Here is a 19,341-nt window from a genome sequence, read left to right on the forward strand (position 1 = left end):
CCAAGCCAAACTGAAACGAAAGAGTCTGCCTGGTAGAGTGTGTGCTAGCCTAGAACTGAGGAAGAGAGGCCTGAGGGAGGTAAGAGGCTTTCAAACTGAAGTAGTGAGCTAGTGCAGTTGGTGGTGGAATTTGGGAAGCGGTAGCAGCCCATCTTAGTGACAGCATAGGCAATACATGGGTAAGAGAGAGCTGTACGAAAACTAGTTCTTAAATAAGGGCGTTAGGAGAGAACGAGGTGTCAAAGGAAGGCGATGGAGAAGAGGTGGCGAGCTTGGTTTTAGCCTTCTTAAACTTTCGACACCTCCGAAATGTGCAAGGGGAGAAGCTGAGTTGTAGAACTCAGCGGAAAGCCTTACTTTCAGGAGTCTTAGGCATATTTGTAGTAATCGAACTCATGAGAGCTGATGAGACTCTAGGAAGTTAGAAAACGAAGAGAAAAACACTGATGCCTCAGATTGGGCGGACTACGCTAAGACTAACATGGTTGCAGTGATTGCTGGAAATTGCTGGGCAAAGCGTCATCTCTTCAGAAGTTGTAATGATAGGCTGAGGCGATAGCTGAGTCTGGAAGATATTTGTTATACAGGCACAGGACCGCCATTTGCTTTCCCAGCCCCACATAATGAGCCAGTCAGAGGCCTGCAAGGTAGTTCAGCAGGTAAATTAGCACTTAGCACCCAAGCCTGACTCACAACCTGAATTGAAGCCTCAGAAAGAACCACAGTAGAAGGCGAGAGCCAGTTGCTGCAAGATGTCTTCTGACCTCCACCCTCCACATCATACACTCACTGTAACAGTATATTATATTTCAGTATAATAAAATGAAAAAAGCTGGACCTGGTCATGTATGTTTGAAACCCCAGAGGACAGAAATAGGTCACCCCCTGGGTCTTGGTGGCCAGCCAACCTAGCCTGCTCTGGTGAGTTTTAGGCCAGCGAGAGACCCCGTTTGTTTCAAAAACAAGGTGGACGATGCCTTCCAAAGGACACTTAAAGTTTCCCTCTGGCCTCCACACACTGGTGCAGCCATGTGCACCTCTACATTGAGAGAATGTGGTTGTGATGAGAAGGGCAAGTGTGCAAGGTGAGGAAGATAGGCAGCGTGACAGTAGATTCCTTGAGACTTTCCTTGAGACACTTTCAAGCTCATGATGGTAGATGCTTCCACCCCCCTTGGTGACAGTTTCACTCTGTGATTCAGGCTGGCCTGGAACGCTCGATCCTGCTGCCTCAGCTTGCATGCCCCCGCTTCCCTCCCTCGTAGTGTGTGTGTGTGTGTGTGTGTGTGTGTGTGTGTGTGTGTGTGTGTGCACGATGTCTGTAGGGGTGGTGGGGCACACAGGACACATGCCATAGGATGCGTGTGGAAGTTGGAGGACAACACTGTGGAGTCAGTTCTCTCCTCCCACATTTCTGTGGGCTCAAGGGGGTCAGATTTAAGTCACCAGACTTTCGTAGCGAGCTCCTTACCTGTCCAAGCATCTTATTGGCTCACATCAGCTCTTGAAGTCAGAGATTGTGGGCGTGTGCTGCCAGGCCAGGCTTAACAGGATGGTGTCTTTTTGAGGAGAATTGGAGGAAGACTGGTTGAAACCCTGATAGTCGCAGGTAATAGGTTGTCATAGTTGGCTGTGATGGCCTAGTTAGGGGTGCAACAACCAGTAGCAATAAAGGAAACCAACTTTAGGTGAGTGGTAAAGAAATAGTCGCCCTTAATTGGAAATAACTTATTTGAAACTTACTGAGAAATAACTTACTTGAAGCTGGACGTAGTGGTGTATTCCTGAAATCCTGGCACTTAGGAGGCAGTGGCAGGAGGATTTCTTCGGGTTTGAGGCCAGGCTAGTTTTAGTTTACTAGTGAGACATTGTCTCCAAACACAAGGATGGAAGCATTGTGTTGGTTTCTGTAAAGTAACTGTTACCGGTTGTGAGGGAAGGCATTTGATGTTGGGAGCCTAGTATTCAAATTTCAGAATTGTGTTCTGCAGGCTTCTTTTACCAGTCACACTGTTGGTTGGTTCTGTAATGAAGGGAGTACTGTCTGTTTCAGGTTTGTTGGGTTTAACAAGAATGTCTGTCAATAAATAACCCATTCCTTAGGCTGCCCCATTCCAATGAGGGCTCTTTTTCTTGTTTCTTATGGCTGTAGGTATTTACTATATAGTTGCAATATTGAATGCTCACTCTTAACCTTAAAGAAGAAATTCATAGGAGTCCTTCCTTCTTTAACTTATCTTCTATATGAAACAACTTGAGTGGATTTTTTTTGAAAAATGGATACATAGTTTATTTCCATAAAAATCATAACTATTAAAAAAGAGAACATTGTAAAAATTTCTTGGCCAGTATGCTTTATATTTGTGTGCCTTAAAAGAAAGGTGTGTGTGTGTGTGTGTGTGTGTGTGTGTGTGTGTGTGTATGTTTTGTAAACAGTGTGCTAATTTATATATCCCAATTTGGTGACTTCTTGCCGAAGTGAGGGTTTTTTATATTTCGGAGACACTAAAGTTAGTAAATGTTATTTTGGTTTCTGGACGTTTGCCACTTGGCATAATTTCAGACTAAACCCGTTCCCTGTAAATGCTCTTGAGATTTGGAAGGGATTTTTAAAAATTTGGTGGTGTGTAAGCTATCGTGGTGTGAAGCCCCAGGTCTGGATTTCATTTGATCGTTTGTGTCTCCTCTACAGTTGAATGCTTGACTTCCAGCATGCCAGGCAGGTTTGCTGGAGCTACTGCCTTATTTGTAGAGTTCCTGAAATTCTTCTGCACATATTTCGAGCACCAAGATACCTAATTTTGTGTCCAGATAATGAATCAAGTCAGTCTGATTTCTGTAAGTTTGGTTACTGAAAGTCTCCTTAAAGATTTAAAAATTTCCCGTCACTGCTACCCTATACAGCTTCTGAGGCATTTATGTATTAGCTCTTGTAGATGACAGCTCTAGAATTTTTATGAGCGTTTGAATTTGACAGTTTTATCAATGAATTGGTATAATAATGGCCATGTTCTGTTTATAGGAGCATAGGCCTTTCTGTTGATGGGAGAACTGATTCCCTCTTACTGCTGGTGAAGAAGGCTTCATTGGCTCATGGGATTTTGTGAGTGTGCTTGCTGAGCCAAGTCTCAGCGTGTGCTCTCTCATAGAGAGAAGCAACCTAACAAGGGATTCTTCCCAAATACATCACTCTTTGTTTTACGAGTTTTATTGTACATAGACAAACCCCTGTAGCTCACATCTTTAAACCAGAGACTCAACTCTGGAGACTGTTCTTCAAAGGGTACATTCTCTTTGGTAACTCTCCTGCACTGTCTGCTGAAGCTCATTGGCTGTTGACAAGATGGACACATGTCTGGATACAGCATTCGATGAAGTATACCTATGGAACTGCAATGCATTTTCCAATTTAAAAATGACATATTCAGATGGGTGTGGTAGCTCACGCCTACGACCAGCACTTGAAGAGGGTAGATTGCTGTAAGTTTGAGGCCAGCCTGGGCTACAAAGCAGTGCTGTCTCAAAAGCATTGTTTTCTAGAGCCATATGTGGTGGTACATGCCTGTTAATCCTAGCCATGTGGAAGGCTGAGATAGGATTGCAAGTTTGGGGGCAGCCTCGGCAATACAGTGAGGTCTCATTTCAAAAACTGTGCCTTACCTTTTCACTCTCCTTTTTTATCTCCCTTCTCTTTCTCTTCCTTTTGACTTTGGAAATTCATGATGCTTCACTGTATAACTATCTGGTACAATCTACTTGGTTCCTCATTTTCTGTGTTTAAATCTTAGATGATACGGGAATGCTGTCAATCATTGAGTTCTAGGTTAAATTTTTTCTTTACAAATATTCTGCGACTTCTGGGTTTTCTAAAATCAATTTATAATTAATTGATAAATCTAAAAAGACGACAAAAGAAGATTTGTATCATTTGTAATCCCATTACCACCCGGAGATGTGGACTTCTTTCCACACTGTGGTTTAGTATCTTTTCTGTGTTGTTTTTATATCCATGTGTCTTGTATATAGCCTTGATTGGCCTGGAATTTGCTACATAGTCTCAGCTGACCCCAGAATTGCAGCAATCCTCCTGCTTCTGCCAGAAGTGATAGGTTACAAGCATATACCTACCACCATGCCCAACCATCCAATTTAAAAAAAAAAAAGGTGACTGGAGAAATGGCTCAGAGGTTAAGAGCATTGGCTGCTCTTCCAGAGGTCCTGAGTTCAATTCCCAGCACCTACATGGTGGCTCACAACCATCTGTTATGGGATCTGATTCCTTCTTCTGGTATGCATGAAGATAGTTCACTCATATATATTAAATAAATAAATAAAATTATTTTGAGCTGGGCATGGTGTACCCCTTTAATCCCATCATTCTGTAGGCAGAGGTGGGCAGATCGATGTGACTCCAAGGCCAGCCTGATCTACATAGTAAGTTCCAGGATAGCCAAGGCTATGTAGAGACCCTGTCTCAAAAAACCAAAATCAACCAACCAAACAAACAAAAAAACCAAAACAAATAAAAATGTAAAAAGATTTATGTGTTGGAATATTTTGCTTGCATGTATAGATATGTACTCCATACCTGGTAGTGAGACCAGAAGAGAGTATTGAATTCCCTGGAACTGGAGTTTTAGCTAGTTGTGAGCTACCCTGTGGGTGCTAGGAAATGAATCCAGGTCTTCTGGGAAGGCAACAAGTGTCCCTAACCACTGAGCTCTTTCTCCAGCCTCTCCTCCTCCTCCTCCTTTCTTCCCCTGTAAATATTGGGGCTGGAAAGATGACTCAGTGGTTAGGGGCACTGGCTACTCTTCCAGACAACCCAGATTTAATTGCCAGCACCCACAAGGTGGCTTACAACCATCTGTAACTGCAGTACCAGGGAATCCAACACCATCTTTTAGTCTCCATAGGCACCAGACATTCACATGATGCACTTGGTGCATATACATGCAGACAAAATATCCGTATGGATGAAATAAATGGAATTGGAAAAATGTTATTATTGTGTCTGCAGATGTGTGTAGGGGTGTGTGCCATGATGCACATGTGGAGGGCAGAGGACAACTTACAGGATCAGTTCTTCTGCTGTGTAGGTTCTGGGTCCTCAGGCTTGTGTGAAAAGTCCCTTTATTTTCGGAGACATTTTGCTAGCCTATTGCCTTGTTTTTATTTTTTAAATATATTTTTAATGTGTGTGGATATTTTATCTGTATATATATATATATATGCACCACATGTGCACCTGATGCCCACTGAGGCCAGAAAAGGGCACTAGATCCTTCAGAACTGGAGTTACACACACTTGTGAGCTGCCATGTGGGTACTGGGAATTGAACCCAGGTCCTCTCGGAGAGCAACCAGTGCTCTTAACCACAGAGCTGTCTCCAGCCTTTATTTTTTCTGTCTTAAACAAAATTATTATGACTATCGTTATTACCTTGTGTGCATTTGAGTGTATGTGCACATACATATGTGGGTGCCCCTGGAGGCCAAAGGGGAGACAGATGCCTTGGATCTTGAATTACAGACAGGGTGCTGGGATCCGAACTTTGGCCCTCATGATAGAACAGCAATCACTTTGAAGCACCAGACCTTGTCCCCAGCCTGCCAATGTTGGTTTTTGAGATGGGATCTCACTATGCTGGTTGCCCTGACTACAAACTCCTGCCACGGAAGTTTTGCCTCAGCTGTCCAAATACCAGACTGTAATATACTCCGGCATATACAGGTTATATTCTTTGTAAAACTGAAGGTAGTCTTTTTCTTTCCCCTTCTCCCTCCTTTCTTTTGAGACAGGGTCTCATTATGTAGCATAGGCTAGTCTAGAAGTTACTGTCTCACTGGCCCACATTAGAAAATCTAGGTTATCTGCAATTTTTGTTCTGTTCTGCTGCCTAGTACATCCTTGGAGAAACTTTGGCAACCTCGGGTCTTCCTCGCTATTCAGTGTTCGCTGGTCTGGTCTGCCAGCCTCTGTCTCCTTTTGGTAACTCCTTTAACATCAGAGCAAAGCAGCTGAGCAGATTAGATAGTGTTGACTCTGAGACAGTGAATCTGCTAGCTTCACTCTCATAGACTTACATATCACATCAGGAGAACAGAAGAGAAAAATTATAGAATAAAGCACTTCTAAGATAAATCTTAATATGCCAGGTATCACATTAGTGAATGGGCTTTTAGTTCATAACATTTCTGGGTGGTAGGTAAATATTTTTCTCATTTACTAGACAAGGAAACTGAAATAAGGAAAGAAATTTGCTGATACTCATTCAAGTAGTCACTGGGAGTCACTTGGTACCCAGGCCTGGGGTCCAGTCAACCTCTCCACGCAGATCTGCTGGGTATAGCCACTAGGAAACCTAGTGGGAAGGTATCCAGAAGTAAACCAACGTAGGTATATCTGACTACCCAGCCCTGTCCAGGACTCCATCCTGCTACACCAAAGGAAGGATTACAGGATATTGAAGTAGCAACTTGTTGGAGCCCACTAGGTTTCCTAGCGGCTGTACCCAGCAGGTCTGCTTGGAGAGGTTGACTGGACCACGGGCCTGGGTACCAGATGACTGTAACTAGCAAGGGGGAGGTCGTTTGCTCCACCCCTTGGCGTTGTTGTAAATAGACCTTTGGAATAAAGTCCTGGGCCAGGGGATAAGGATCCAGGCCCACCCGAGTCTATCCTTTGTTTTCTCTCCCTTCTCTGTGTCTAAGTCTCTTATCCCTCATTTCCTCAAGAGTTTCTGGGATAAAGAAGTGTGGGGGCTGGTCCTCCACAGCAACTCCCATGGCAAGTAGGCTGAGATCACGGGTACAGCAAATATGGAGGTGAGGTGAAGCCTCAGCTAAACTACAATGATATTTCCTTGTTGTTGTTGATTTGTTTTGTTCTACAATGTAAATTTCTTTCTTTTGGCACATAGTGAATTTACATGAACTTTTAAAAAAGTATTTATTTGTGTGTGTGTGTGTGTGTGTGCGTGTGCATAGGTATATCTGTACCATGTGTGTACAAGTGCCCAAGGAGGGCCAGGTGTGACAAATCCCCTGGAACTGGCATTACAAGCTGTTGTGAGCTGCTCCATGGTAGGTGCTGGGAACCAAGTCCAGCTCCTCTGCAGGAACAGTATGTACACTTACTTAATCTCTCCAGTCCCATATAATGAACTTAGGCAAAGTAGAATTTAGCCATGTAGTTGCTACAGAGTCAGCGTACAGAATTGGTCACTTTTCCCATAAGTCACTGGTTTGTTATGCTTTCACACTTTTATCTGCTCTTCACCTCTGGTTACCACTGAGCTGTTCTCCATCCTATAATGTCCTATAATTCATACCAGTGGAGTTACATGGTGTGTGTAGCCTTTTGAGTCTTAGCATACTGCATTTCTGATAGGCTGCTCATTTATTGTGCCCATGTTCTGATACAATTTTGCTTTCAAAATGTGCCCTTATTATTCCCAGCTCCAGTTCCAGTTCTGTAAACAGTGTTTTTCAGCTAAGACATGATTAAGTTATTGCTTCAGGTACCAAAGAAATCTCAAACAGATTACCCTGGTAAGTGTCACAGAGAAGGGACACTAGAAACAAGCACATATGACTTAGTTATCTCCCTGCCTCTTGCATTCAGAAAGCCACATGGAAAGTTGGCTACTGACTGTGACCTTCGGCAGCTTGAAAACAGAACAGCTGTTAGCTTAAGGGAGTGGAAGGAATGAATGTTCTTGGCCAGTTGGCACTGTTCTCACGTGCTTTTCTGGAAAGGAAACAACAGGTGTGAATAAATAGGTGAGTACTCTTCCCTCTCTCCTCCTCCCCCATTCTCATTCTCTCTCTCTCTTCCCTCCCTTCCTCCCTCCCCTCCTCCCCGTATGTGTTCATGTGTGTGTGTCCATCTCTAACAGCCTTGGAAATTCACGGCTTTGCCTTTGTTTTCTTGTGATCCTGTGGACTGAATCTGAGGGTCATACAAATTACCCAGATACTCTACTACTGATCCTATCCTCAGCTCCACCTCTGTGTCTTTCTAAAAAGCAGTTTAAATATATACATAAAAAGATCATAAGTATATGAAGGTACTAAAATATTGCAGTGAATTGCCAACTCAAAGCCATAAAATGCAAAACAACAACATATTACCCCTCCCCCCCCATAAAACCCCACAAAACTCCAAACCCTTCTTGGGTAAGTTTCATCTAAGCACAGACTGCCTCTCTTCCCTCGCTTTCTCTCCTTTGGCCCAGTGAAAGAGAAGGGCGGAGTACTTGGTGTAGTAGCCAAGCAGCTAACCACAGAGAGGTGGTGCTGCAAGCCAGGGGCCAGAGAGCAGGTGTCTCAGAGCTGAGGGTGCCTTGTTCTTTGCCCCTTGCCTGTTCACTCTTCATCTCTGAACCAGGGCTCTGTAACACTGGCCCCTCTCACCTGCCTTTCACCTCTACCTTCAACCGACCCTGTTCTGAAGTTCAGCTGTCACCGATTCTCCTTTGGTCAAGAATACATGTATGTTGAGGGCCAGCAAGATGGCTCAGTGGATAAAGGTGTTTGCTGTCAAGTCTGAGGACTTGAGTTGGAGCCCCAGAACCCATGTAGTAGGAGAGCATCATCCTGCAAGTTGTCCTTTGACCTCCACGCATGCTCAGAAATAGCACATAACATTTGATCAGTTGGAGGATGCTTCATGTGACTCTGGAAAGAATTTGTAACCCTGTTTGGAAAGAAAGTAAGAAACTGTATTTTGTCACAACTGAATTGGACTCAAAAGAGCATTTCTTAAGGTGGGAATGAACAGAACTTTCTAAGAGCAAGTCAGATAACACAAAACAGTAAAGAGCTAAAAAATGTACTTCTGACCTTCAGCAGCTAGAGGATGAAATGAAAGGGTTGTGGAAGCACACTTCACAATTGGACTGCTAGAAAAATGCAAAAATGTGCACACATGGTCACATTTACATAACCGATTTCCCCTATGGAATGTGTTTCTTACATGTGAGTTTTATTTATTTCCTTTTTGGTGAGACATTAGTCTAGAAGCAACTTCCTGACTGTTTAATATTGTAGATTTTGCCGAGGTTTTACAATTCCTTTCCATTGTTTGCAGTAGAGTACTTGGGCATCTAGATGGCCCCTTAGCCTGAGTGTGGTAGAGTAGCTGTCCCAGGGTCGCATAGAGCATGCTCACCTCCATATACAGACTGGTCGACAGAAGAGAGGTAGGTGTGTGTGTGTGCAGAGCTGCTCAGCTTCACCAGGTTATACATACACTGAAGGTGGGTTCGTTCAGTCTTCCATTTTTCCAGGAAGTCCATCCCTGGTGGTGAGACTCTTTTCCCAGAGGACAGCTGGAAGTCTGAAGAGACACATTGTGTTATGATCTTGTCCTCCCTGCCAGACTGTGGGATGCTGCTTACCTGCCCTACTACACACTCGGCCACTGACTACTCCGGAGAGTCGGTGCCTGAGTTTCTGACCCTGTTCAGCTAAGAGATGCTACTAGTGATAACAATTCTTTATCCTTTTTAATTTTTATTTATTTATTTTCATTTCATGTGCATGTGTGAGGATGATGGATCCTCTGGAACTGGAGTTACAGACATGTATGAGCTGCCATGTGGTTGCTGGGAATTGAACCTGGGTCCCCTGGAAGAGCAGCCAGTGCTCTTAACCACTGAGCCACCTTTCCATTCCCAATAATTTTTTTAATACTTTGCTTTGGCTTTGTTCCCCTCCCCCATTTTTAAAAGCTAACTCATGAACAACCGTTCATAAGCCTGTACATGTACCATACACCAACACATGCTTCCACATCTCATTTTCTTGTCTTTTTTTTTTTTTTTTTTTTTTTTTCTGGAGCTGAGGACCGAACCCAGGGCCTTGTGCTTTCTAGGCAAGCACTCTACCACTGAGCTAAATCCCCAACCCTAACCACATCTCATTTTCAATCTGCCTTTTTGATTTTTTGTTTTCTATTTAGTTTCTGTTTTATATTCCTTACAATTTCCTAAGCTCCTTAAAAAAAATTGCTACATTGATATTTGTTTAATTAATTTCTTTTTCTTTCAGCTTTTTGATTCTGAGATATTTTGTTTTGTTTGTTTTGTTTTTCAAGACAGGGTTTCTCTGTGTAGCTTTGGAGCCTTTCCTGGAACTCTGTATAGCCCAGGCTGGCCTTGAACTCACAGAGATCCACCTGCCTCTGTCTCCCGAGTGCTGGGATTAAAGGCGTGCACCACTACCACCTGGCGATTCTGAGATTTTTTTTTGTTTGTTTTGAAACAGGGTCCTATAGTCCAGGCTGACCTGGCATTCCTCTTCCTCATCCTCATAAGTGTCAGATTGTAGGCGTGAACCGTACATAGCTCAAACTATTCTTTTATATATTTGTAGTAATATGGTATGAGATGCCAAGTACTATATGAATATATCCTTAATTGAAAAATATGAAAAATAGGAAGTTTAAATTATAATTATTGATATTAAATGAATTAAAAGTCAGTACTTAAGTCACATAGCCACATGTAAAGTGCTCACTATCTTCATGTGACCATGGGCATTTATTGGACATTTGTTTCTAGCAGAAATTCAGTTGGTTAACACTGCTCTGCACTATTTTTTCCCTCTGTTTGCCATTACACTAAAGATGGCTTATATTAATATACTTTATTAGTAATCAATAACTTTGAGATTTTGTGCTTGTTTTAAGATAGGGTCTTGCTGTACAGTCCAGGCCAGCCTTGATCTTTCCTTCAGCCTGTTCCTGTGTAGACAACTTTGACTCACTAGAGTATTATTCCTTTGTTCCTCTGTAATTATAGAGATAGCACCACCCTTTGGAATTGCCTTCCTGAGCACCATTATAAGATTATTCAAGAAGTGACTGAAGTCACCCATTCTACCAACCTGTTGAGCCTCAAGATTATTTCTGTTTTTGTATAAGCATGTCAAATAAGACAGCTTTTCAGCTTTATTATTTTTAGGTGATCCAGTTTTTATGGTTATAATTATGCAGTAGATCTCAAAAGTTGCAAGAGAGAAAACCCCTAAAACAATGGTTCTCAACCCATGGGTCACGCCCCCTTTGGGGGTCAGGTATCAGATATCCTGTATATCAGATATTTGCCTTACAATTCATAACAGTTGCAAAATTAACAGTTATGAAGTGGCAACGAAAATAATTTAATGGTCACCATAACATGAGGCACTGTATTAAAGGGTCGCCGCGTTAGGAAGGCCGAGAAGCACTGTCCTAGAAGGTGCTTATTTCAGTGTCCATCTCTGAGGCATCACGTAAGCCCAACAGCTAGTCATTGCTGTTCACTGCATCCTTCTCGGTTTTAAACGGACTAAGAAGACAAGCTGGTTTTCAACAATTTCTTACTACAGGTGTGGCTTTTCCAGGGGAGTTGTATGTATAATTATAGGAAAGGGAAATTCAGGTAAATGATAATATAATTTTAGGTAAGTCATAAATATAATTTTAGGAAATATAATTAAAGTATTGTGATCAAGCATTTAGAAAATTCAGATGTAGTAGTGATCTCAATCTTTTTGTTAGAAAATAGTCCCAGCACTTGGGAGGCAGAGGCAGATGGATCTCTGTGAGTTTGAGGCCAGGTTGGTCTACAGAGCAAGTTCTAGGACAGCCAGGGCTATGCAGAGAAACCCTGTCTCGAAAAACCAAAAGAAGAAAATAGTTAAATTTGAAGGCATACACAGAAGGAAATATCTTCTACCTGATTGTGAAATACCAACCTAAAAGTTGATTACATATTTTTTTCAGACTTTCAGTGTGTATTAAGTGACCCCTAGAGCTTGCTCAGTAAAGGGTTGTTTCTGGTGGAGCATATGAGAAGGCCATGCAACACGATCCAATTGTTTGGTTTGTGTGGAGACTCAGTAAATCCCACAGACAACTGTGCTGTAAATCTTTTCTGTGAAACAAGTCTGTTTGTCCTTCAAGGGCTAGCAAGATGGCTCGCACCCCCCCCCCCCCCCCCCCCCCCCCCCCCCCCCCCCCCCCCCCCCCCCCCCCCCCCCCCCCCCTGTTAATACACTTGCCGCACGAGAGGCCCTGGCTTTAGTTTTCTAGTGCTCACATGGTGGGTGGCTGACAACTCTAGTTCCAGAGGCTCTCATGCCCTCTTCTGATCTCTACAGGCAGGCATGTGGTGCATGTAACATACATGCAGGCCAAACACTCCCACACATTATAAATAAATGTATGAATTAAAAACCTAAAACATGTTTTTGCTTCAAGAAGTGGCTACAATAAGACTTACATGCTTTACTTATACTATATAGAATTTTATGTACTGCAGAATTACACCATGTGAAACTTTCAGAGTCTTTTTTTTTTCCCGTGAGACAGGGTGTCTCTGTAGCTTTGGAGGCTGTCCTGGAACTCTCTTTGTAGACCAGGCTGGCCTTGAACTCACAGAGATCCACCTGCCTCTGCCTCCCGAGTGCTGGGATTACAGGCGTGCGCCACCACCGCCCCGCCAACTTCCAGAGTCTTAGAACAAAGTTATACAAATGTAGTTTCCTTGTTAACTTTGAAGATGTGTTGAGTGACTGCTGAGATTGGGAAGTGCACGGAGGGGTGGAATACCTGTGATGTAGAGATCACACATACTCATAATATGTATCATCTATTATGCGCCGTAATACAGTTATCTATAGTTCTGAGAATGCAGGAGCTGAGTCTGGAGCTGATTGTTTACTTGTTAGGTCTTACGTTGAAGCAGGATTACTATTTGCTCTTCAGCATCTCATGTGTAGGTCTGATTCTCCCCACCCCCAAGAGGCTGTACAATTCTGTTTTGGGGTCGGTCAGTCAAGAAGGTGCATTTGGGTCCCCGACTTGCTTTTTCACTGTGAGATCAACAAGGTCCCTGCTGAGAGAAGCACTTCCACAGCAGTCACAGCCGAAGCTTTGTTCAGAGGTGATGCTGGGCTCCACAGACATTGACTTCAGGATTCTGGGAACTTGTAAATTATAAGTTTGCGTTAGTAATTAACACGGCTCTGTTCAGTCTGTTCATCTTTGGTAGCAGTTTGTTCTCAGGGAAGAACAAGCTTGAGAAAGAATAGTGTGTGGAATTGAAAGTGTTCCCCTTGCACAACCTCCTCCTTTGTGTGTGTGTGTGTGTGTGTGTGTGTGTGTGTGTGTGTGTGTACACACATGAGATAATGCTGGAAATTAAACCAAGATTTCATGTATGCTCAGCAGGCACTCTGACACTGAGCCATACTGCTAGACTATTCTTGAGTTTCAGATTGTTTGGTGTGTTATTTTATGATTTCTTTGAACTTGCACGTTTGTGTGTATGTGTTTTTTGTTTTTTTTTTTTTTGTTTTTTTTTGAGACAGGGTTTCTCTGTGTGTAACTCTGGCTTTTCAGGAACTTATGCTGTAGACCAGGCTGACCTGGAACTTAAAGGGATCCACCTGCCTCTGCCTCCCGAGTGCTGGGATCAAAGTCATATGCCACCATGCCATGCTTGAATTTGCACCTTTTTTTCTTTTTCTTTCTTTTTTGCTGGAGCTGAGGACTGAACCCAGGGCCTTGCGCTTGCTAGGCAAGCACTCTACCACTGAGCTAAATCCCCAACCCCAAATTTGCACCTTTTAAGAAAGGAAAATTACATAAACCTTCTCAGGACATTGTTATACAAGATTATCATGGGCTGCGGAGGTTTTTTTAAACCAAAGTTTTGGAGAGAAGGAGTGGTTGAGTTAGGAGCTCCCTAAAGGGAGCTGAGTGTGGGGGTGACTGGATAGCAGCTGTGGCCCCAGAACAGGGCTTATAAAACCCATAGTGAGCCTGCTAGAGGGAGTCAGAGAAATAGCTGCCTGTCTCTGTGCTCCCATCCTCTGGCTCCAGCCATTAAAAGCCTCTCGGTCCTTGTTGGCTAAACCTAACTGAAGGCAGAGGGGAGAGAGTCGTGGGTTGTCTGTGTTGAGCCTTCTATGCTGAGTGAAGAAGGGAGGAGATGTGCTGGAAATCTTCTGCAGACTATTAACACCTGCTTTCTGATAGTAATGTACACATGAACTATTGCAAATGAGTGAGAGAAACATGTCTGGAATTATTCCTAGCGCCAAGCATAATGTCTGTGGGGACTGGGGAGATGACTCAGTGGCTCAGAGCACTTGCTGCTCTTGGAGAGGACTCAGATTTGATTCCCAGCACCCACATGGTAGCTCACAACCATCCATAACTCCATTTCCAGGGGATCCAGCACCCTCTTGGGTATCAGTCACATACGTGGTATACAGATGTACATGCAGGCAAAATACTCCTACATATACAACAAATACTTTTTTTAAACTTTTAAGGAATGTGTCTATATCCTTTAGATATTAAGGAAAGAATGTGCTTGCCTCATGAAAATTTGTTTAGAGAAGACTCTTCCTGTAATGCTGATTGTAACTCTCCATCACTCCCTTAAAATATTACCATTACAAATCATCTCTATAGCAAATAAGGATCTTTTAAAAAAGTATATTTTGAGACAGGTTCTCATTGCATCACCCTGGCTGGCCTGGAACTCACTGCATAGACGGGGCTGGCCTTGACTTTACAGAGACCCTTCCATGCTGCTTCCAGGGTGCTGGGATTAAAGGTGAGCTCTGCCACATCCCAGAAAAAATATTTATTTTTGAGATAGGATCTTATTGTGTAACCCAGGCTTGCCTTGAACTCACATGATTCTTCTGTCTCAGCTCCTTAAATTCTGGGAACTGTAGGCACATGTCACCCACCATGTACAAATTCAGAGGCATGACTCTGCCCCATTCCCCGCTCTCTCTCTCCGTCTCCCTGTAACGTGTAACCCTTATGAGCAGTAGGGAAGTCACTGCACTATGCCTTGAAGAAAAGGATGTTTTTATAGTAACAGCTCACACAGCAGAGGAGGAGGAGGAGGAGGGGGGAGGAGACCTGTTGAGCAGAAGTGTTTCAGTGGGAGGAGGGCAGTGAGGGCAGTGACTAAAACCCATTGTATACATGCCTGAAACTGTCAAAGAACAGAAAGTCATTTTCAGAGAGGAACACCATCAAGTTAATGACCTGCCCTTCTGACCCCATTGTCTCTTCTGAGTCCTCCTTCTCCTTAATGTGGGCATTTGATAGCCTGCATTTACTAGACAGCTAGCTATGCGGCACTTCAAGCTTTGGCTCTTGTATTCTAGCATTGTCCTTTTCTAGTGTTCATGTTTTCAGAGAATGGTTAGTGCACGCTGCTAAACAAGATAGACCCATCCCCTGCCTGTTAGGGTGTGCGGCCAGCTGTTCTTCCTCCTTCTGGAGTCTCTCTTCATGCTTTTATGAAGACCATTAGTTCTTGACTGATCGCTCTGTTATTCTTGACTTTATGCTTTCTCCAAGAACTGCTTTGTCCTCTATAAGTTATAATTCGAATGCTTACATATCTCTATCCTGAATTTTCTTTATTTAGCTCTTTAATAAAATTTTATTCAGTTCAAACTATGATCCTGATCCAAAGGGCACAATAATAATAAAAATAGTATCTGCTTTTAGAGTTGCTGAAAAATGTGTAAAAAGCAGGGTGACTGTTCACAGTGTCAGGGACAGGGGAGGGGAGGGAAGGGGCAGCCCTCACCAATAGAAGACTGAGAATATATGAAGACACCCAGTGTTATGAATTATTGTGGTGGTGGCGGGGGAAGAGGGTATCCTGCAATGCAGGGAAACATTCTGGGCAGATGCATGCCATGCGGCACAGCAGCAGTAGCGGCCAGTAAGTCACACAACCCAGCGCTGCATCCACGTGGAGAGTTTATTGTAATAGAGAGGTGAAGAGAAGGATAGGAAAGAGAGAGACAGAGAGAAGAGAGAGTGAGGTTGGGGGTGCCCACCTCCTGCGAGGAAAAGCAGGAGAGAGGGAGGGAGAAAGGGGAGTCTTTCCTTAGAATGAGGCTTTGACGTGAGGACGCAGGGCGGAGCCAAGGGGTGGATCCGAATATTAACACCCAGGGTTTCAAAAGCTTGGTAAGTAGTTCAGTGTGATTGGAGCCAGTAGGAAGTGAGGGTGAGCCCAAAAGCAGTAAGTGCTCGGTGCTGAACTCACAGGCGTTCCCCATGAAGAAAGTCCTCCTTACAACTTTACGTTTCTACCGTAGCGCGACCATTCTCTACTCCAGACCGAAGTGTCACCTTCCGGTCTGCCCCCGCAGCTGTGATGAGCCTTCAGGATGCGTCGTCCTGTCCCCACGCCTATTCCTTTTCTCTTTCCATAGTTGACTGTCGGTCAACTTCTCATCACCTCCACGTTGGGTTAAATATTTCCTCGTCCCCTCTCACTGCTTTAGATGTAATTTCTAAAATACTTACTTTACTGTGTTACTGACTTTGACCAAAAGAAGACTGTTTTTTTTTTTTTTTTTTTTTTTTTTCTGGTTTTTTGAGACAGGGTCTCTCTGTAGCTTTGGAGTCTGTCCTGGAACTCTCTTTGTAGACCAGGCTGGCCTCGAACTCATAGAGATCCACCTACCTCTGCCTCCCCAGTGCTGGGATTACAGGCGTGTGCTACCACCGCCGGGCAAGAAGACTGGTTTTTATTTCGTACAAGATAAATTCTTTCTTAGACCAGTGTTTTAAACTCAAAATCTTTAATAAATACAACCCGAAGCCCTCATCCTGTCATTACAATCTCAAACTTACAGAGTTCAGAGATAATTAACAGCAAAGACGGTCCCCTAGCTGTGAGGTTCCATCATGAACAGATGTCTTTTACTGAACAAGCATTTTTTTTGTTTTTGTTTTTGTTTTTTTGTTGTTTTTGGAGACAGGGTTTCTCTGTGTAGTTTTGTGCCTTTCCTGGATCTCGATTTGGTAGCCCAGGCTGGCCTTGAACTCACAGAGATCCGCCAGCCTCTGCCTCCTGAGTGCTGGGATTACAGGCGTGCGCCAGCACCGCTCAGCTCCTGAACAGGCATTTTTGAAAAGGACAGACCTACTGCCTCGAGTCTGTCTTCCTCGACACAGTTCTAACCTTTTACTGCAGCAGCAACCTCTGTATCCATAAGAGAACACGTGCACACTGACAGGGGGAGTAGCCGGGGCTAGAACCCTGGCTGTCTCTAGGACACCATTCTTCACTTCTTTAAACATAGTAAGTAACTAGTGAACAGTGGGGTGCCTCACAGTCGAGATGAGGATTCTGGGTCGTCCGGTGCTCGGCATGTTTGAGCATGAAGTGTGGAGAAGTTGTCTTGGTGGGATGGACCCCCTTGCCCATTCCTTCTGCTTTTGTTGCTGTGGCTCTGGTGCTACCCTTGCTGTCCCCTGGGCCTCCTGCTCTCCCCTGGGCCTCCTGCTCTCAACACCTGTTTGCTGTCTCCCCTTTAATGCTCTCTTCTGACTATCTCAGTTTATGTCAAACTCTGAATTTCTATTGGTACTTTTATACCATATAATCATATTTCTGTTTTTATGGTATATTTCTGCTTCTTATTTCTTTTGGATGTGTGTGCAATAATAATAGTTACTAGAATTACTATCACAGTCAAGATCCAGAACATTTTGTTACTCTCCCTTGAAAAAAGTCTGTGTTGGTATTTCTTTTTAAACAAGCTCTCAGATGTCCATTCTGTTTTTACACATACAGCCAAGATCTTGAACCTGTTTTTGCACAAATTAGTTTTCTGTACCCGGCCTACTCTAGTGTTGCATATATAATGAGTGAGCAGATTCGTCGGTGTCTGAGTTGTAGAAAGTTAAGCCTGAGTCAGTGTAAATCAGAACGTATTTGGAAACTGCCAGCCAGATGACATGGCGTGTGCCTGTAGACCTAGCTACTTGGGAGGCTGAGGCATGTTAAAGTTTAATACTATGCCATGTTAAAGTAGTTTTGGAGCCCTGCCAAGACCAATAAAGCAACTTTTTGTTTGCCTTGGGGAACAAGGGCTTGTTCCTTTCTGTTTTTATTATCAAATATACTTAAAAGGTTTTTTTTGTTTTTTCCGAACTTTATTCTAATGTGGAACAGACATTTACTTTTTTGTCCTTCAAATATTATGATGCTATTACTAAATTCATTTATGTTAGTTTGTCTTTTTCCTTAAACGTATTTAGGATATTGAGCTATTAAATAGAAATTAATTATAAAATGTACAAATAGAAAATTTGCCGACATTCTCAGCTTTATTTTCCTATGCATCAATTTTGCTCTTTTTCCCTGGTGGCTTCTTTTCTGATTGTGCCTAAGGTGAAAGGTTATTGCAAGCAAGAGGATCAGTTTTGAATGCGCAGCTGCTTTGTGGTCTCATTAACCCTTCCACTGGGTGTCAGAGAATATTGATCTTTCTCCACAATGGGTGGAGTTTAGATTCCTCCCTAAAAAAGTTAACTGAATGTAATTATATGTGTCTTTTTTTCCCTTCCCCAACAGCTTCCATGCCTATGGCTGTTCTAAATTTGGGCCAAATATATCCATTTCAGAGAGGCTTTTTCTGTACTGACACCAGCATCAAGTATCCATACCATGACAGTACCGTCAGAAGCGTTATACTCACCATAGTGGGGCTTGGCTTACCCATTTCCTCTGTAAGTAAACTCCTAAGCAGGTAGTGATGGGTTGTTGTGCTGGATGTCGGATGAAGTGATGGCATTGGGGTGGAGGTAAATTCAAGCCCTGCTTTTATTCGTATTACTATGGAAGATGGTTGCTGAAGGAAAGAATCCCACTGTTTATTCTCGGAGCATTGTGATGTTCCAGTCAAAGGTGTATGCTAGCTAAAACAGCTTGAAGTCATTGGACCAACTCTTCTCAGGATGCAAATGAAGAGGTATAGCAGCCGCCCCCCCCCCAGCTCCAGTAAGCTTTTTCAGGGCTGAGCTTTGTAAACTAAGGTTCTGCTTTATCATAACACTGTTGGCTGAGAATTGAGATCATAAAAAGATGTTACCCTCTAAATTTGAAAAGATAAACAGGCTGGGTGGTGGTGGTGCACGCCTTTAATCCCAGCACTCGGGAGGCAGAGGCAGGTGGATCTCTGTGAGTTTGAGGCCAGCCTGGTCTCCAAAGCGAGTTCCAGGAAAGGCGCAAAGCTACACAGGGAAACCCTGTCTTGAAAAACCAAAAAAAAAAAAAAAAAAAGAAAGAAAGAAAGAAAGAAAAGATAAACAGAGAAGGATTGTTAAGTGTCTCCAGATTACATTAAGACTATCACTATTTTAAAGTTGTGGTATTTGAGATCTCCAAGTTCTAGGATTAGGTTTTAGTGTTTTAGGTTACTAGAAACTTCCATCCCATGTTAGCATTCACAAACTGAGTTAAGACTGCTACTGGGGATGTTGTGCCTACTTGCTTTCTACTTGGTCCT

The 19,341-nt window shown here is 43.2% G+C and overlaps 1 protein-coding gene across 3 annotated transcripts in view; it reads left to right on the forward strand.

Annotated features, from left to right (window-relative positions):
• Positions 1-19,341, forward strand: part of Plpp1 (phospholipid phosphatase 1) — a 63,065-nt gene that overhangs the window by 14,997 nt on the left and 28,727 nt on the right. The window contains exon 2 of one of the 3 annotated variants that reach the window (XM_036206903.1): positions 18,408-18,562. The exons of the other annotated variants lie outside the window; for them this stretch is intronic. Coding sequence (XP_036062796.1) covers positions 18,408-18,562 — 155 coding nt within the window. The remainder of the gene's footprint in view (positions 1-18,407; positions 18,563-19,341) is intronic. 3 annotated transcript variants of the gene reach the window in all.

Source organism: Onychomys torridus, chromosome 15, assembly GCF_903995425.1.
Source record: "Onychomys torridus chromosome 15, mOncTor1.1, whole genome shotgun sequence".
NCBI lineage: Eukaryota > Metazoa > Chordata > Mammalia > Rodentia > Cricetidae > Onychomys > Onychomys torridus.